We start from the raw sequence: 21,841 nt of genomic DNA on the forward strand, positions 1-21,841 counted from the left end.
GGCTGATGCAACCATAAGGAAAATTCCTGCATGACACAATCTGCAGTAGGTTCCCGAATATGAACTATGATCACAAAGTAAAAAAAAGTCCGTTAAAAGCAGAAAAAAGGCAACAAAAAGTAATATATTTCCTTAAAAATGACCACTATACAATAAAAGATCGAAAAATGTAGAAAAATGCGAAATAAAAGTAGACTATATTGCTTCGTGTTGAAGTGAAACAAGCTTATATTGATTGCATCCTGCATTACCTGTGATGTCTCATAAGAAAGATATTTCAACAACTTCCGAGCCCTAATTATCACTGTGTTTACCATTATTTGCTTATCATTACTGCATTTACCAAGGTTATTTAATATTAGATGATGACATAAGACTGGAACAATGGTTGAATAGGGCATAGACTACTGGACAGAACGTACTCCAGTCACCTATTCTAACACAGTTTTTTTGTAAAATGTAGTAGGGACACCTGCGGTGGCTGAGTGGACAGACCTTAAGCCTGTCACACAGGCAGTCCGTTTCATTGAAAAATCCATAGTCACACTTGTAGTGGACAAAGTCGCAGTTGAGTTTTTCTCGAGTTTCTCCCATTTCCCTGTATTAGACATCTACATAATTCCGTCAACATTTTCCCACTCCGTCATCATTCCATAGCACTTCCCGAAGACTGGCTGGTGATGCAAGGACGGGGCTGGCCTAGGGATGAGTGGGGTTGCCTAAGTATGCAGCAAACCTTAGGGTAGTCAGCCAATGTGGGTTTCTGAATACATGCCTTATTTAAGGATTAGCACAATATATCTTAAAAGGTCATAGTGCCCCCTCTCGAAATTCCATTCCATTCTAATGCATAATACTTGAACTGATAATAGCATATAAGTTACATTTGTGTGAGAGTTGTAAATAAAAAGGTATTATAGACATTCTGTATATTTTGATAGTTGTCAGAGAGTCTCGCATGCTTTTTTTTATAATACTCCTTCTTTTCATTTAATACCACTAGTTGTTCCAATAACACTAGCCTCTGCAAATCTGTTAAGGGAATATGTAGACCTATATGCACCTCTGGTTTCGTTTGAGTCACCTAAGAAATAGTCAGTTAACCATTCCACATTTTCTTGATTAAATTGGTACCTACAATTTTTTATAATCTCTTGGAAGTGAATCTCTGTCCTCATTATATAACTTTTGAGGCCTTTGAATGTTCATGAACTTAGCCATTTCGGTAAAACACCTTCACTGTAGAAGCTAGAGTTACCTACTGATGTACCTCAGGTTTTTTGAAGTAGATGCTTTAGAGCAGGAAGCAAAACTCCGTTTTATTCATAAGACATGAGAGGAAGCTCTTAAGTGTTGACTCCTTCCTCAAAGGTGAAGGAAACTCTTGATGATTATGCTCATTTCCTGAACTTTATTCAAGGAAAAGGAGGAAAATCACAAAATTTGAAGCAGAAATAACATGAGTAGATTACTAGTTCAGTTATATAGATAGTGCACTATACCAGTACTTTGAACAGAGGTCTCCAAATGGTAAAACTTAAACTGTGCATATACTGTATTATTTCAAATATTCATCATATATTTGTTTTTATGAAGCAAAATATTGAGTGATTCCATGAATATTCAATTCGAGGAGTAAAAATTTAAACTGTAGTTTGGTTATTTTTTATTTACTAAATGTGTCCTTAAATGGCTCAAGGTGCTATTTAATAAGAGAATTTGAAAAAAGTACGTCGTAAACGTATTGCAACTCAAAACTTGAGCTATTAAACATCAGGCCACGATATTTTCGTTTCTATTAATTCCTTTCTCAATGACCATGATCTTTCATGGAAAGACTGTTGTGATATATGTATGGATGCTACACCATCTATGTCTGGGAAATTTTAAAGTTTTACTGCCAGAGCTCTCAATGAAAATCCATCCATAATTATAGCTCACTGTTTTTTGCACAGAGAGGCATTAGTCATGAAAGCGTGTAATGAAGATTTTGCTCCAGTGTTTAACCAAGTTGTGAAAACGGTGAACTACATGAAGTCTCGAACTTTAAAGTGCAGGATTTTTGAACAGTTATGTCGCGCAACTGATGCAGCTCATACCTCTTTGTTACTTCACATAGAAGTAAGGTGGTTATCGCGGGGTCGTGTATTGAACCATTTCTCAAAGAACAGGTGAAAACTTTTTTAAAGGATGAAAATCAAGGCACATTTCATGAGCTGTTACTAAGTGATTCTTGATGTTTGAAACTGTCGTATCTGGCAGATATTTTTCATAAACTGAATGAACTGAATGTTTCAATGTGGGGTCGACAGGAAACAATAATTTCCTCAACCGATAAAATGAAAGGTTTTAAAAGAAAACTTAGTTCTTGGAGATCTACAGTACACAAAGGAGATCTGTCGAACTTTCCATTTCTTCTTAATCTGGCAGGAGATAAAGATCTGGGTAAGCTGAAAGACCGCATTTGTGATAACTTATCAAGATTGCAAGATGTATTTTCCATCTATTTCCACTATGAATCTCGACTGGGTTGTCACACCATTTGATTTCGTAGATAGTGTGGAGAAAATAGATTTCAGTGCTTGCAAACGAAGATGAATTTATTGATCTTTGCACTGATTCCACACTCAAAGGTAAGTTCACCAAGAGTGAGGTGTCGGTAGCTGCTTTTTGGCTTCGACTGAGAGAGGAGTATCACAGCCTAATGAAGAAAGCAATTAAGGCACTTTTGCCCTTTTCAACATCCTATCTATGTGAGCAAGCCTTCTCTGCTCTGGTGACAAAATGCAAAGCAAGAAATAGACTGAATAACCTTGAGGATGATTTGCGTGTTTCATTGTCAAGTGTAAGGCCCATCACGTACCTGTGCTCTAAGCATCAATCACAAGTTTCACATTAATGATTAATCGAACAAAACTATTGATGTATTTTTACTCAGTGATTGTAGTAAAGTTTACTGTATTTTGTTATGATGTACATTACTTATTATTCCATCTTTCAATAAATGAATATATTAAACTTCAATTATTTTTAAATGCCAGAAAGGGTGCCCCCAGTTTTCAATGTTATTCCCAAGGGTGCCGCAAACTTAAAAAGGTTGGGAAACACTGATCTACAGACTTTACACTTTGTATTGACATATTGTGATGTCATTAACTTCTATCATGTAACCACAGGCAATGTTTGCAAAATGATTGACAACAATGGTTCGTTTCGACAGCTTGCTGTCTTGTTAAAGAAGAAAAATCTGCTGCCGAAATTCACCTCAGACTTCAGCGTGCATACGGAGATGTTTGCATGGGTGCCAGCAGTGTTAGGAGATGGGTGAAACATTTCGAAGATGGGAACACGAGCATCCAAGATGAGCCTTGTAGCAGTCTCCCTCAAACTGCCTCCACAGAACGCAACAAGGAAAGAGTTGATGAGTTCTGGGATTCATTTTCATTTTGGTTGAATTTCTTGAACCTTGACAGACCATAAATGCTATCCGCTTTATTCAGACAGTTTTGAAGCTCTGTCATGCATTGTGCGAGAAGCGCCCTGGAGATAAGATCATCCTGCAACACGATAACACGTGGCCTCACACTGATCGTGTCACCATGGAGAAAATCAGAACATTTGGGTGGGGAACTCTTCTGCAATCTCCCTACAATTCCGACTTGGCACCCTCCACTACCATCTTTTCGGTTCTGTAAAGGAACAGCTGTGAGGCCAACACTATGAGATGCCGGAGGACATCTGGAAAGCAGTGCGTCAGTGTCTTCGGGAAGATGAAACTGACTTCTACAGCAAGGGAATTTTCAAACTTACGGTACGGTGGAAAAAATGTGTGCAAAGAAATGGAGACTATGTTGAAAAATGACAGAAAAGTCTGTAGATTAAGATGATGTACCTGGTTTGTCTAAAAAATAAAAATTAAGATTTATAACAATAGGTTGTTCATTACTTTCAGTATGTTCTCGTATTTTTTATATTAAATTTATAACATTAAGGTTATAATTTACAGTCATTTGTGGATTTCATTTCATAAAAGGGATATAGGTATGGAATTTATATTTTGTTAAAATTTACTATACCAGGCTTTTGCACTTACCTATCAGCTTATTTCTTGAGAAACAGCAAAATAATAAGAACCACCAGTATAAACTTCACAGATGTCAGGCCATAACGATAATAAGTCCGATCGTAATGCACTGATTTTTTCATCATAACTCATTTAATAATAGCTTAAAGTGAATTTTTTTTTTGTGAATATGAAAACTAAAACCTTCTTCTCCAGCTTGTTTTTTTTTTTGGAAATCATTTTCAGGCTGAACTTTTAGAGAAATTAAGAAAAGAACATGGACAATACTGTAAAATGAGTTTACATTTATGTCATATTGTAACAAAAAATATGACGTTCAATATAGGACACAAATTTTGTTTCTGAAATGCATTTCCAAAATTAACACAACCTCCAATGGTTCCTTTTCCAAACCATGTGGTCCAATTTAATTTATAAAATGTATTACATGTTTTAGAAACAGTTTTAGATAGAAAAATGTATTCTGAATTGCAGATTGTAACACATGGAATCCCTCTATTAGTAAATGTGAAAAAATTGTGAACTGCCTAACTTTCCAGTAGATCAGTAGTTATTTTCATTCAAACAACACATCTTTTAAGGGTTTACTGTAAAATTGACTTTTTTACATACTGAAAGTTCTTGTTAGTTTTAGACTTCTAAAATACTTTGTAACCAGATTCTTCCAACCCTACTACTTCAAATACATATCAAGGAATAATAATAATAATAATAATAATAATAATAATAATAATAATAATAATAATAATAATCATCATCATCATCATCATCATCCCTCCAAGTATTAGGCCATGATCGAGGAATACAAAAACACATTAACTCAATACCTGTCAAGTGGTCCCTTTTCATGTGCACGTACACATATTGAAATGTAAGCATTCACAGTTAAAGAGAAGCTTGCTGGAGCCTGGGAACGGGAATGTGAAAGTTGGCAAAGTTTTAACTTTACCATTCTCATGTCCAATCACAGCCTATTAGATTCATTCGCTTGTCATCAAAACATTATTTGGTCGTCATATATTTTGTAACAAGGAGGCCATGGCATAATTTCTTCTTCATCCGTTGCTTGTAACTAACCCAGAAATTCAGTAGAATCACTTTCAATATGTGCTACATGTATATGTGACCAGACTACCATGTCAATTGAATTCTTAAATATTCCGTGTCGTAAATTTTGAAGTTGGTTAACCTGTCTTCATGTTGGCTGTCTTATACTTATGAGAGAACTATTAATATTTGAGAAGAAAAATTCGCTCTGGTGTCAGGAATCGAATCCGGGTCCTTGGTTCTACATATTAAGCACTCTGACCACTGAGCTAAGCTGAATTCAATCCACAGTACCGGACCGAACCCTCCTCCCTCAATGTTTCCCTTTGTGACCTGACTCCAAGTTAGGCATATATGTTGACGTATATGACTAATGTCAACTGCCATTATACTAGGAGCGCACTCAGCTGAGTGACTTGTTTGGCCGGGATTCTGCAGTTACGTGCACAGTAATCTGTTCAAATATATGCACTGCAGCTATGAGAATATTATAAATTTATTAATTTGTCCTATAGAATAATATCTGTAATATTGACAATTAATATTTGAGGAGAAAAATTCACTCTGGCATCAGGGATCGAACCCGGGTCCTTGGTTCTACGTACCAAATCTATAATATTATGAGAGAACACCATTGGCCAATTATACACAAATAACATCAGAATGCACATTATCGACTTTATGTGATATGCATAGCCGTTTCTGTTCCCGATTTATTCTGAATAAAAAACATAGATAGAAAATAATAAGAACCACCAGTATAAACTTCACAGATGTCAGGCCATAACGATAATAAGTCCGATCATAATGCACTGATTTTTTCATCATAACTCATTTAATAATAGCTTAATAATATAATAATAATAATAATAATAATAATAATAATAATAATAATAATAGGGATAGAAACATCTTCTTTCATTTTGCCAGTTAATATGTCGCTTGTATTACATTTTGCATGAGATTTTTCACACCAACTTTTGTTTCATTTCATGATTTTGGTGGCTCAATATTTCGCAATAGTATTATTGATGATGATTAAGTATTAAGTATTAAATTATGTGCTGGCATTCCTTGTGGTTTCAAAGAGTTCAAGAATTCAATTGGATAATTCACAGCCTGCTCACTCTCTACAACTACATCGAGAAACTCATAATATGGTCATAGATTGTGTAATAGCTACTTACTGCATGAATTTTCTAGATTTTGCCTTTCATAACGTATCAACAAAGTTATTTAATTTTGTGTATTTTTTTCCACTACCCTGTGAAAGTTGATATTGAACAAGAATTGACTGTAGAAGAGGCTATTTTAATATTACTGTCTGTGTCTCACTGAGCTGTTTCTTTTCGGAGCAAGATACAGAGAGGGAGAGTGGGAGATTCTGTGTACTGCATGTGCAGTTGGTAGCCTACTACCCTACATTCAACACAGCAGCCTTTTCAGGATTGCTTTCATCAGCTATGGAGCAAGATCAACCATCAACAAGCAAATGTATAGCCTGTCCCCTCACAAAACAAATTATTCCCTACTCACCAATTCCTGTAACTAAACACTAATACCAGTGATAGACTATAGTCTCTACTCGAGATTATCGACCTAATCACGATCACTGTTGTCTTGTGTACACATCCGTAAACTCTTTCCTCCATGGCAGTGTTTCTCAAACTTTTTCCACTGCGAAACTCCTTTTAATCTAAAGTGTAACTGTAGAACCCTTGTAATATTTTATTAGTATTTAATAATTAACAGACAAGCGAAAGCTAGTATTTCAATAATTCTGTTCACTGGGACGAATGTGTTTGCTTTTTAAGCCTGCAATCTGGTTTTATGGCGGAAAGTTGTAGACTCAGTTCTACTTCTGCATTTTGTCTGTTTCGGTATTTTGTTTTAATGGACACATACGCAGAGAATCTAGTGATCATTTCATTCATTCATTCATTCATTCATCCATTCATTCATTCATTCATTCATTCATTCAGTATTTTGCCCAAGGGCAGGTCTTTCACTGCAAACCCAGCTTTCTCAAATCTTTCCTATTTTCTGCCTTCCTCTTTGTTTCCTCATATGATCCAAATATCTTAATGTCGTCTATCATCTGTTATCTTCTTCTATCCCGAACTCTTCTCCCGTTGACCATTTCAATCCAGTGATGGAAGTGATAAGAATTATTTTCCGTTTTAGATGTCTAATAATAATAATTTTTCTCCTCAAATATTAATTGTCAATATTACAGATATTATTCTGTAGAACAAATTAATAAAATCTTTAATATTCTCATAGCTAGCAGTGCATATTTCTGTACAGATTACTTTGCACTTAACTGCAGAATCCCGGCCAAACAGTCACTCAGTTGAGTGCGCCCCTTGTATAATGGCAGTTGACTTGTATATGCCTAACTTGGAGTCAGGCCACAAAGGGAAACATCGAAGGAGCTCAGTGGTCAGAGCGCTTGGTACATAGAACCAAGGACCCGGGTTCAATCCCCGGCGCTGGAGCGAATTTTTCTCCTCAAATATTAATTGTCAATTTCAATATGAAAAACTTATCAGATTACCAGGAAACAATTGGCATTCATACAGTCCTCTCTGTAGATTAAAAACTCAAAAAAGTTTCATATCCATGGTTCAAGAATTAAAACAGAAAATCAATATCCTGAATTTGAAAGAAAACTTACAAATTAAACCAAACCCTTTAACTCCATTAAATATAGAGTATAATCTAAATTTAACAAAAGAAATACTGAAATTAGAAGTAAACACTGAAATAATGAAACAATTGTCTTTAGAGACAATTAATATTAGGTACCCCTCCACAAAACTGGCTTCATTTATACACCGACAGATCCTTGATCTCCAGAGAACGAAGTGCAGGTGTTACGTGCTGTCTCTTCTCACTTTATAGATCTCTTGGATATGGAACAACAAGTTTTGATGGAGAAATCATTGCAATAAGTGAAAGTCTCAGAAATCTTCTATGGCACATCAATAAATTTAAGAATGCAGTTATATTGTCAGACTCCAAAGCAGCTATCCTATTAATAGTCTCTAAACATACACCTTCATCTCAAACAGCAGAAATAACTAAAATGCTCTCTCAATTAATATCACTCAATAAAAGAATTGTATACCAATGGATATCATCCCATTGTGGAATCCTGGGAAACGAGAATGTGGATGCTTTAGCAAAAAAGGGCAGCACTGCTACTTACAGACCTATTACTAAATCTACGTATTACTCTGTGAAAATATTTATTAAATCAACATACTTAGACTTCAACAAACAAAATTTGATAACACAATCTCAAGGGAAGAAATGGAACTCTCTGCATCATAATCCACAGTTAATTCCCGATTTACCGTGAAAATCGTTGTAGCTGCATTTAGATCGGCAACAGGCGTGACTGTTTGGCCAAGCACCTGCATAAAATTAGAATATATCAGTCCCCTAACTGCCCATTGTGCAACTCAAACCAAGAAATGGATTCGGAACATCTCAAAATCTGTGCTTCAGTGGCTGACCATGATAATATCTTTGAAAAATATTGGAGTGCAAGAGGTCAAATGACTTTATTGTCAAATGCCTGGCATTAGAAAACAACAACATATTAATTGTCAGTATTACAGATATTATTCTATAGGACAAATTAATAAAATCTTTAATAATCTCATGAAATGCTTTCTGCTACTCTGCTGATTTCACTCATTGCTAATATGCGAGTCAGACTCACTGTGTTACATGTTTTATATTTTATAACATAAATTAAAATTATTTACGAAAATAATGGAATTAAATAAATTAATGTGAAAACAACTGGAGGTAATGCAGTCCCACAACATGACTAAAAGCCACCATTCATATTATATGTGATATTTATGTTCAAAGCAATGATGATTGGTGCATGTTTATATATTTTCAAATTTTTTTATAGTTATCCTTAACATCACCTTGCATGGTATCAACATAAGAGCCTAATATTTCAAATTTTATGAGTGAAAATAAATTTGTGTAGTATGTTTTCCTTCAAAATAGAAAAAAAATCCAAGTTTCCTTTCATATATTGCACCTTGGGAATTAGAGGGCCACTAGTGCAAAAATTTCATGGTGCATAATAGAGAAAAACTTTCTCTGTCTGTTTCTATATGGCCACAAACTGTAGATTAAAATTTGGAGGCAGGACATAATTGAGGACTGTTTTTTCGAAACTCGCTTTCTGCAAAGTTATAATTTTTCAGGAGAGACAAATAACCGATTGGAAAATTGTATGTTAAACACTTTATTTTTAGACAGTACTTGATACATACACAGATCAATCCTCAATTGTGTCAATATGTTACTACTGTAAATCAAATGGATCCATTACACATTAAACTTTAACTCATTAATACATTTTTTGCACTTGTGACAATCTTCTTCCTAAGATGCGATATGTTCACACATTTAAGTGTGTGCCTATCCTACAAGACAACAAGCACATAAGCTTTATACCGGTATTGCAAAGAATGTGCTACATGAACTATCAATTCTGTGTTTAGGTTTTGATCCTCAAGCTCAATAAAGAAGCACCATTCAAGAAGGACGTATTCCGAGCACCCGGTCATCAGGGAAACATGAAGAAACTCATCCACTTCCTGCAGGCAGGCCGTCTTGTCAATATGGACAACTTCTCTGTTTACACTATTGCATCTGTGCTCAAGAAATTCCTGCGAAAACTCCCAGGTGGAATCTTTGGCAGAGATGGGGAACAAAGATTATTTGCAGTCATTGATCTGCCCAGTACAGAGGAGCAGCGTGACCAAATTCATAGGTCTGTGTCACATATTAGGAACTTGTATTGCTTAAATTTTTTAATTCTCATATAGTAGTGGGATACAGACATCAGTAAACAATATGTATGTCTCACACCACAGTAAGTGACTTTCTGAAAAGTGTTGCTTGGCATTCTGGCAACCCAGGTTCAAATTCTGGTCTCTCTAGTAGGAAATTTGTAGCGAATTAAGACGATGTTTGGGACATTTCCATATTAACACTCCACCATTTTTCCTTCCATTCCTCATTATCATCATGGTGTAATGTAGAACGACTTCTCACAGTGCATCACATGCAGTGATTATGATGACAAAATGATCTGAAGTTTTAACTCATTGCTTTATTGCTCTTAGGTGAAAATAGTTATGTTAATGATGAGTGATGAAAAATAGTTAAAAAAATTAACATACTATTGTTAACATTCATATAAAATGGGCAATATATGGGCTTGAAAAAATGAGGAAATTTTGCTGATTTTTGGTCTGTGCATTTCTTTTAGGTTGACCTAATCTTTTGAAACAAGCATGGTTTTATTTTTCGAACTTTTCTCTGGCTTGCATACAATTTTTGAAATCTGTAAAACAATAATTCTTGTAAATTAGAATGTCATTGATAAATAATTTGTAAAGAACATAGTGTATAGAAATTATTAAGATAAACTACGTATGTCTCAATGAAAGCAAGACAACTCACTTTCGATCTTTCAAAAAGTAACCTTAATAATTGTTTTATTAATTGAATATGTACAATAAGACTACAAACACTTTATCACTTTTAACATAGTACTGTATAACAGGAACACTTTACATTGAACGTAGTTTGGACTATGTTAAAAAGTGATAAAATATTTGTAGTCTTATTGCACATATTCAATTAATAGAACAATTATTAAGGTTACTTTTTGACTCTCCCTCGTATCAAAAAGTGTAGACTATACTTAAGTAAGATACATGTATTATATATATATATATATATATATATATATATATATATATATATATAATTATACATAATTCAAGTTTTTTCGAGTATACAATAATCAGCTTTAAAAAAATTCATCAAATTGTGAATACATAAGAAGTGGTCATTGCACAGCTGAAGCAACAGCCAGATTCGTGTAGCGGCTGGTATTGAAGGTAGGCTTACTTCATTTGCCCATAGATTATAGCAGTGACCATTTCGAACCAGAGTCTGTGGATACCCATGTACTTTGTTCCAAACAGACAAAATTTGCTAGATGACTCGTTATTTGAGACGAAATATTCCAATTTTTTTCGAGTCTTTGTTTCCATGTGTTTCCCACTTCCTGACTTCCTGTTTCCTGACCACCAAGACCAATGTTTAGCTAGGTGAGCACATGGTTCAGTCATTTTATAATCGTGTGAAATTCATTTAATCCTCTCTTAAATATTTAACTATGGAATTTAATTAGTTTTATGTGAATTGTGCTGCATAATGCAACTTTTTTTTATAGTGGATGTGATATTTTCGTCAAGTTTGTGACATAGTAGGCCTACAATGTTATGAATTTGGTAAGACAAGAACTTTTCTGGAGTTCAATGAGTTCTATGTGAATTGTACTACATATCACAATTTTCATAATGAAGTAATATTTTTTTCAAGTTTGTGACATTCGTATGTATACTGTTATGAATTCTGTAAATAGTTTACAAAACAAGAATTTTTCTGTACTTTCTGACGAAAAATTTGTAGACCATTGCCTGACCTAAATATTGTCCAGACAGTTACTGCAGGGAAAAGACAGTTTAAGAGAATTTTTGGAAGGAAATTTGCAATATTCATGACTAGCTTTGTGGATGTGAAATGAAAAACGTACTGTTCTGTTTTCCATATATATATATATATATATATATATATATATTTTGGTGGGAGACAATCGTGGACAAGAATAGGTATTACTGATATTAATCATATATATATATATATATACCAATACGAAGACCAATATATATATATATATATATATATATATATATATATATATTGGTCTTCGGCCAGGTTGGCGACCTTAGGATGTCGCGAAACGGGCCTTGCACTCAAGGTTCGCGGAAACATGCACTTTCCTGTTGCAACTTGCATAAACAGGTTTCTTCAAGTTCATACATGTTCGAACATGCACTTTCACGTCATCCGTTGCACTATAAAAGCTGATGCAACTGCAGCTATTGTCATTCTTGTGCCGATGTCGACCCTGTCTACACCATCAGCCTGGCTAGTTCAGTCAGTCGACACTACTGAACTTCCAGTTGACGACATAAAAAAGCGTGAGTCCTCAGCTCTTCATTTGAAGGCATTTTACGGGAATGTAAATGTGACTTCACAGCTTGATAGTGCATACAGTAGAAAGTTAGCTGAAGATAATGAAAAACTGAAACAAAATTGATACATATTGAACATTTTAATAAACTGTGTTAGATTTTGTGGTGTCTTCGAATTAGCCTTCATGAAATTGAATCGTCATAAAACCCTGGAGTTTATATAGGCTTAATTAATTTTAGTGGAGAATTAGATGCTACATTAAAATCCACCTAGAAAAGGGCACAGTATTCAAGGGAATGTCCAAGACAATCCAAAGTGAACTTCTTCAAGTGATGTTAGAGGTTTATCAAGAAGAAATTGCAAAACAAATCAAAGAGGCAGATTTTATCGCGTTAATCGCAGATGAAACAAGCGATATTTCAAACATATTTCAAATGGCTGTTGTATATCGCTATGTGATAAAGGGTAAGCATGTTGAAAGATTTTGACCAGAGCATCATGATACCGAAACATTGGCCTCTTGTATTTATGCAAAATTGAAAAAACACAATTTAGACACGCAAGAGAATGCTTGGAAGTTAATTGCACAAACCTATGACGGAGCTTCTGTTATGTCTGAGTCTTCAGGAGGTGTGCAAGCAATAATAAGGAGATTGCTTCCTAATGCTGAATATGTGCATTGTTATGCTCATCAAGTTAACCTTGTCATGGGAAAGGCTGCTTCAATAAATAGAAATATTAGAATTTTTTTGCCAGTACCTATAGGCGAATCTAGAAATGCATATAGAGTGTTAGTTGGGAGGCCAGAGAGTAAAAGACCTTTTGGGAGGCTGGGACGTAGATGGGAGGAAAATATTAAAATGGATTTGAGAGAGTAGTATATGATGCTAGGGACTGGATTAATCTCACTCAGGATAGGAACCAATAGCTGGCTTATGCGAGGGCAGTAATGAACCTTCGGGTTCTCTAAAAGCCATTTGTAAGTAAGTATGTAATTTACAAGGTATTTACACATTTTTTTCTGTTAGCTCACAGCAAACTGCAGTTCTTGATTCAGTAGTAAAGAGGTTTCTCCAAGCCAGCAACACTCGGAACTTTCTTTCTAGGAGTGTTAACACTGTATTTGACCATAAGAAAGATATGATTCAGTGCATGAGTGAAATTTTGAAAATGGATGAAATAAAGAAATCAGGTTCCTGGACATAAGAAGATTCTTGTCAGCTTTGGATTCAATTTTTTCTGTTTTTCTTCAACAAAATCTGGTAGAAATTTTGTTTCACGAACTCCAAAGAAGAGAAATCATTCAATTACTGCTCAGAAAACTTTGGACACAGCATTCAAGTTATTCCAGAGCAGATTGATGTTGATTTGAAAATGTCAGCACAGTTTTCTAGTACTGGTACACCGTAAAAAAAGGCAGACTGATAATACAGAGTGTAAAAGAGAAGCAAAGGAAGTATGTGATGTTATAATATGTGAAGCTGAAGACTGCTTTAATTTCACAGGATATCTTATGACATCAAACCTGTTTTCACCAGATATGCTTCAACACTATACCTTAAAATTCCCAGAAGAAGCAGTGAAGGTGTGTTCAATATACAGTTTCTTTGATAAGGTAAAACTCTCACATGAGGTGTCTCCTATCTATTCAACAGAGGAATTTCAATCGTTAAGAGCTGTGAGTTTGCTAGATGTCATTGTAGACAATAATATAGGAAAAACATTTAGCGAATCAGTAAAACTTCTCAAGTTGATGTTGACTGCCTATAACGTAAGTGAAAGCTGGAAGATGTTTTTCTACACTGAACAGAATTAAAACCTTATTGAGGTACTCTATGTATCAAGAGAGGCTGATGGCTTTGGTGATGCTTTCCATCGAAAATGACCTTATCATGGAGATGCCAGACTTCAATCAGTGTGTAATAGACAAGTTTGCTACAATGAAAGAGAGGAGGATGGATTTTCTGTTTAAGTGAGGTGAATACAAGATTAATAAATTTAATATCATCATTAACAATTATTGAAGCTTATAGTTTTTTTGTTTACTTTTTCTAATAATTCATACGTAGCATTGGATTAAACTATTCATGATAAAGATAACTAATCCTTCCCCCCCATCACCCAAAGTGCAACACCTGGGCCCAAACTTCACTGACCGCCACTGTTTAAAATAGGGATATTTAAATTCATAGAGTAAGTAGTGAAAATGCAGGACAGTTTTAGGTTTTAGCCAGGCCCATCCAAAATATTTTTTCTGCATCCATTGGACTGGAAACTGATATACTCTTGGTGTTAAATGGTGTGGATACATGTGGTTATCATGAAGCACCACCAGAACACTCGATTATAAGATGTGAACAGGAAAACATATTGCATATTTTTGTACTGCAGTATCGACTAGTGCAGGCACCCAAAGCTAACATCTGAGCTCTAATGTGTATCAAATGCCTTTATGTAAATTCCTAAACCATGTCAGTATTCATCATCTCATCTAATACTGATGACTCAAGAACTGTCCATTTTATGACACTGTTGTCTCAATATCTTAAGCCTGCATGATCTGAGTTGTATGACAGTTTTGTAGTGATATATCATGTCATATAGAGCTTGTACACGAATTTAAATTACTTAAATGTGTTTATGGTAAGTTGAATTCTGCTAGCACTACATTTATGTATGAAGAACAATAATTTTATTTATACTTCTTTTACTCTGTTGCTGAAATCTCATTACAAATTATATTACAGTAGCTTGGTATCCACTGAATTGTGATTTTACGGTTTTTGCTGATTGTAAAATAAAATTTATTAAGTATTATGTTTCGTTCTTAAATAATAATTATTGGATTCCAATGAAGCTGCACAACTAATATTGGTCTTGAGAATGTAAAACTCCTTCACTGATATTTTATTATGTGAGGAAATATTAAAAAAAATTAGGAATTATAACTGAATTATTTTCTCAGGTTAATCACATCTCTTCCAACATACACTCAACGTTTGTTGGTGCTTCTCTTCGGGACATTCCGTGTTATTGCTACAAATGCTGAACGTGCACGAACAGGAATGACATCTGAAGCATTAGGTGTGTCTGTTGCACCCAGTTTCTTCCAAAGTTGTGTTAGTGATGGTAAAACTGCGAAGATGGAGGATGTAATGAGATTCAAGGTAAGCTAGAAGATTCAGCATGTTGGATTACCTGTCTGTCTTCTAAATGTTTGTTTGGTTGAGTGTGTGCGTCTACTAGATAGCCTGCAAATGGTTGGTATAATGTGGTGTCACAGAGGAATGATATGCAGATAATTTCTTTAATTGAAATTTACAATAAAAACTGTGAACTGCAATAATTATTGAAAAATGAGAGGTTTTGTAGAAAGTAGTGTGAAACATTAATCTCTCACTAATTTTATGAGTGCTAAATCAGGTTACTATTATTCAGTTTTCTGACAATAAAACATAACCACAATAAATTCATAAATTGAAGAAAGGGCCATAGGAAGGCACTATAGATGACTCTTTTAAATTTAAAGATTTAATTATTGTGCTTGTCTTTGGTTCTTAGTATTGTAAGCTGAAATGCAGTCCAGGACAATGACTTCCATTGAATGAAGAAGTACAGCTCTAGACTTGCATGCAATAGATTCCTTTGTTTACGAATGATGACTAAATGCAAAATTTTATGTCAGGGTCCATCATTGCTCCATTCTCATTTCTGGTAACTAATGTCGCCAGGATAATTTGTAGTGCCCTTAATAGAAAAGAGTGGGAACATGTTGATTCAAAACCCCATTGGTCTACGGCCTAAATGTGTAATAGTAACTGCTAACATACTTCCATGGAGTGCATAGATTATTTAAATGGTTATCAATTAAACCGTGACCAGTGAAGAAAAGTCAATAATATGCAAGGGGAAGTCACAGTCTTAGTTATCGAGGTTAGAGAGTAAATTGTAAAATATCTAGGATACAGGCAGAGGTGATCAATCTTTTTTTTTTTTTTTTTCTTCAGAGAATTGATTTCTTGTAATAGATAGCATGAATATGCATTAATAAATTATTGTTTGTGCTCCAACATTGTCTGCAACTGGCATAACATTCAAAGCCTAGTAGGCATAACATTTCGAGTTTCAACCTTCAATTCACTGTTACTTTGTTATTTTTGATGTTAAATTTTTATATTTTTTAATAATTTTGTTTCTCGTTATTTAAATACATCACCACCACCATCTCCGCCACCACCTCCACCCCTCCTCCACACTTCTCCCACCCTTCCCCCTTCAAGATTCTTGACCAGGTGATCTGTTTTGGCACACAAAATGAAAATGTCACTTAGATACATTTTTAGTAAGTTCTTGGATAAAATAAAGGACCAATAGAATAAATTTTCAAGATTGTCAATCTTCATTTCACCATTTATTTATTTATTTCAGTTTCTTGTTTAATAGAAATCTTTTTGTTCGGTAATTTTACATTATTGTTATAAACTAGTTTTTTTAAATAACTACTGAAGCTTTCCTGGCGACGTGATAATTCGAAATTTTCTCGGGCTTCCAGCCAGGTCATAAGTTGGTGATCCACTGACGTTTCGAGGATGTTCATCTTCCTCATCTTCAGGGTTAAATGATATCTGAGGGTACCTAGCTCCTTAATTTATAGTGCCAGAGGGAGTCAGCCAAGGAGCTGTGCGCCGATTGGCTGTTATTAGTGTGGACCGCGGCGAGAACATTGCCGACGTGTCGTCTTGCTTTGTGCTTTCCGGCTGAATGACCTTGGGAGCATCTGGAGCATGAAATACTAGCTACAGCGCTATTAAAGCCTACACATTTCTTCAGATACGTAGACAATACGTTCGTCATCTTGCCTCATGGACAAGACACATTACCAGATTTTCTCAGGCATATAAACAGTCTACGACCCCAGATCCAGTTCGCTATGGAGGTTGAAACGAACGGTAAACTCCCATTTCTGGACATCCTTATCTCCAGAAATAACAACGGATCTCTTGGCCATGCGGTATACCGTAAACCCACACACACCAACTTGTACCTGAACGCGAATAGTTTCCATCACAAAGTGCAGCGGATGGGCATACTTAACACACTGGCCCATAGAGCAGTCTCTATATCGGACCCGGAGCAATTAGACACTGAATTTCAACACCTGAAGCTCACCCTCCAGCAGAATGGATATTTGGCTAAAGACATCACGGCGTCTTTGAACAGAGCAAGACACAAGAAGCAGCAGCAGCAGCCCATCACGGACTCACTAGAAGCGGAAAAACCAGCCACAGCTGTCTACCATTCACAGGGAAGTTGTCGGGAAAGATAAGCAGACTGCTCCACAAGCATGGAATAAAAACAATCCACAAACCTTCGCCAAAAATCAGGAACAAGGTCAGATCAGTAAAAGACGATCTAGGCCTCAGAGTACCAGGGATCTACTGCATCCTGTGTGAATGTGATGCGGCTTACATTGGACAGACTGGACGCACAATAGCGACGTGTCTTTCAGAACATCAAAGAAGCATCAGATTAATGCAGCCCGAAAAATCCGGATTGGCTGAACATTGCATTGAAAAAAGCCATAGGGCTAATTTCAATAACACCGAGGTCCTGGTAAAGTGTGCGGGCTATTGGGATAGAAGAGTAAAAGAAACCCTGGCCATAGCGGCGGAACGCGGTAACCTGAACCAGGACTCGGGTCTCCAACTAAGTGCGGCATGGTCACCGGCTATTAAATTTCTCACCGCCCGGACGACGGGCCGTCATCAGCGGAGAACTCGTCTGCCGAGCCCACCGTGAGACCCAAGGTCATTCAGCCAGAAAGCACAAAGCAAGACGACACGTCGGCAACGTTCTCGCTGCGGTCCGCACTAATAACAGCCAATCGGCGCACATCTCCTCGGCTGACTCCCTCTGGCACTATAAATTAAGGAGCTAGGTACCCTCAGATATCATTTAACCCTGAAGATGAGGAAGATGAACATCCTCGAAACGTCGGTGGATCACCAACTTATGACCTGGCTGGAAGCCCGAGAAAATTTCGAATTAGTTTTTTTGAATTTGAAACGTACAGTATTCAAACACATTTCTTACATTTACTAAAATATAAATGTCTTAGATTGATATATACGAGAAATGTGTTTAAACATACCCTATGTTAAATTTAATAAAAGTGTTAAAGGCAAAATAATTTTTTTAATGTTACAAAAGTTTTGACCAGATACATTTCAACAAACATTTAAGATAATAATTGTACTAAACTTAAGGGACAGTACCTTGTGGTGGTGGTGGTGGTGGTGGTGGTGGTGGTGGTGGTGGTGGTGGGGGCAGGGGTGGTGGCAGTGGTGGTGGTGGTGGTGGTGGGGGCAGGGGTGGTGGCAGTGGTGGTGGTGGTTGTTCAACATTATAAAAGTAAATGAGGAAGTTTTATAGAAAGTAAAATAAAAAATTGGAGTTTAGATATTCTAACTTAAGACCGTATATGTATCTCTGATACCTATTATTGGACTATAACTCTTAACATGAAGGATGCAATTGATTTGCAGTCAGAGAATCATAATGATGATAGGCCTAGCTTTACAAAATAATGAATTTGTTGAAAAAATAACTGGCTGCTGTATTATAGATGTTTTGCAATTTACTCTTCCAGTTCTGTAATATGTTATAGATTTCACTAATATATTGCATTATTATATCACAACCAACCCTTGTTAATTGCAAATTGCTGAGCATTGGAAACCAAGAAAACGAAGTTAGTTCGATTCGTGTATCCAAAACATGTATATCACTTTAAAATATTATTTCACAGTTATTGTTTTAGTACTTCATATAATAGATTCTCACCACTGTATGTTAAGGTATTTTTTCTCTATTTTTACTGGCGAATAAATAATTCTGATATATTAATTTTTCTACATTTACAATTTTTCCTGCCTTGATGTATGTGTATATGTATGTGTAATTAATTAATTTATTTCATCATTTTATATACAAAACTGGTGTCAACATGTGAACTGCATGTCCAGATCCAGAATCCCTAGGGCAGTTTTAAATCATCAACCGAAGAATAAAAGATCATTGGGTCTATAATTCACACTAATACTAACTTATTTGAATATTCATTGCTTTCTTAATCATATTAAATTATTGTGCTAGTCATGCTAATCTCTTTGTTATTCATGTTCTACCTAAAATGGCTTTATACAGGTGAAGGATTCTCAATATCTATAACCGCACTTCATTCACATCTCTTATCCTCGCTTCCCATCATATTTTGACTCTGAATAGGAATTTTCCCAGTTTTCTTTGATTGTTGCCATTTAGAGGACCATGTAACTTTTTATGTACTATTTTATCATTCATAATCAAACATAGCCACATGTGTGGCTCGGTCAGTTAAGGCACTTGCCTGCCGGTCTAAAGTTGCGTTCGGGCACGGGTTCGATCCCTGCTTGGGCTGATTATCTGGTTGGGTTTTTTCCGAGGTTTCCCCTAACCGTAATGTGAATGCAAGGTAATCTATGGCGAATCCTCGGCCTCATCTTGCCAAATATCATTTCGCTATCACCAATCTCATCGACGCTAAATAACCTAGTAGTTGTTACAGCGCCGTTAAATAACCAACTAAACTATTCAAACTTTTTTCTCTATCCAGGCAATTCTCAAGTCATTAGTTGCTGTGCAATATATACAGGTATTGTTAACATTGGTTATTCAAACTGAGAACTCGTATTTTGGCTTTGAATTTCATTTAATAGAAAAGTGTCACAATATTCTGACATTGCTTTGTATATCTGTCTTGACAGTATTTACATTTGAATTGGCTCTTCATATGACGTGGATATGATCATATATTAACATTTTTATAAACCAAGGTATACCTTACTGCAAGAAGGTTAAATTGGTCTGAATGTTTGAATTGTAAGTATAACACTTGAAAATTGAAGTACAAATGAAGTCGTAGTTTACTAGTATGCTCTCTACCGCCTGTGGAAGGAACATAAGATAGAACTAATAAAGACAAGATTTGTAGTGTACATTACTCTGTGTACGACATTCATATGCAACTGCTTGTAGCTATATTTCTTGAGTTATGAATGAGAGATTAATCAGTCGCAATGCTTCACATTCTGCTTTGTCTATTTTGTAAAATTGTAACATTTAAAAGGGTGAAGTTAACTGCATGATGTATAAAGAGTTGGCCTTGCTAATTAATGCTACAGTGTACATATAATTCAAAATATGAACTAGCTTAAATTATGAAGTATAAGCATTAACAGTTATGTAATTAAAGATATTGTTGATGATATTCACTGTAATTATTATATTGGCACCATACAACTTCCATATTACTGTCCCCCCCCCCCCCCCCCCACAAATCTTAACACTGTACATTTGTACCTCGAGGAGTTCGAGTGCAGCTTCCAGCATGATATGTTCATATCTCATGAATGAGGGTGGCAGAGTATTTTCTGTTCTGTGGTGCACATCATTTTCATAATTAACGTCAAAATGTGCAGAACATGCTTCTTGAGATTATTATGGAATTTACGAAGTCAGTTACAATAACTCCAGATAAAAGAAAAGTCACTAAAAAAAAAATGGAATGACTTTCGGTGATGGAAAGTCAAAGTTTTATAGCGCATTTCACACACTGTTGACGTAATGTAGGAAGACATCTGGCTGAGCATGTTTATTATCACCAACTCCAAAGTGCACACCAGTGCAAAATGTTGTCAGTTGTCTATTTCTGGTATTGGTCTCTGTTTATGTCCATTATCTTTCATATTTCATGAAAGTATGGAAGTACCATGTGACACAATAATCACTTGCTAAAGGGAGGAAATAATATTTTTGAAATGACAAATGTAGGATCATGATGACAAGGACAACAAGGAAAGTGACAAAAATCTTGATATGGATCATGACATGGATTACGACAAGTGTCATGATAAAGTTAACCACAAGGACCACGACAATGACCATGGTAAGGATCATAAAAACCAGGACTAGGTCTACAATAAGAGACAGACAACAAGGACTCAATAAGGATGGCAACAAAAAAGCAACGACCATTATAAGGATCACGACATGGACCATGAAAGGACATGATAAGAAACAACACTATAATAAGGACAGTGACAAAAACAACAAATACCACAATAAGGATGACAAAAACAACTACCAAGATAAGAACCATAACTAAGACAACAAGCAGAGTGGGAAGGACCATTACAGTGACAACAAACACCAGGACAAGGACAAAGATAGGATCACGAAATGGACCACAATAAGGATCACGACAAGAATCACAAAGAACAACGACAAAGACAAGGACCATAATAAGGACCACAACCAGGACAAAAAAAAGACAAGAACAATGATAAGATTCATGACTAGCACCACAATAAAGACGACGTCATGGACCACAATGAGGATCACAATAAGAACCACAACATGGACCACCATAAAGATCATATTGGGGACCAGGAGCATGATAAGGACTATGAGAAAGAGAACAAAGACAATTATAAGGACCAGGACAAAGACAACAAAGACCATTATAAGGACCACAACAAGGACAAAGAGAAAGATGATGACTACCATAAGGATCACAACAAG

The 21,841-nt window shown here is 35.6% G+C and overlaps 1 protein-coding gene across 3 annotated transcripts in view; it reads left to right on the top strand.

Annotated features, from left to right (window-relative positions):
* The window catches only part of RhoGAP71E (Rho GTPase activating protein at 71E), a 180,203-nt gene that overhangs the window by 37,955 nt on the left and 120,407 nt on the right, over positions 1–21,841 (top strand). For all 3 annotated transcript variants that reach the window (XR_011332625.1, XM_069828628.1, XM_069828629.1), the window contains exons 4-5: positions 9,667–9,938; positions 15,186–15,387. Coding sequence is in view for 2 of the 3 variants with exons in the window: in XM_069828628.1 (XP_069684729.1) it covers positions 9,667–9,938; positions 15,186–15,387 (474 nt within the window). In the remaining variant the exon portion in view is untranslated. The remainder of the gene's footprint in view (positions 1–9,666; positions 9,939–15,185; positions 15,388–21,841) is intronic.

The sequence above is a fragment of the Periplaneta americana genome, chromosome 6 (assembly GCF_040183065.1).
Source record: "Periplaneta americana isolate PAMFEO1 chromosome 6, P.americana_PAMFEO1_priV1, whole genome shotgun sequence".
NCBI classification, from domain to species: Eukaryota; Metazoa; Arthropoda; class Insecta; order Blattodea; family Blattidae; genus Periplaneta; species Periplaneta americana.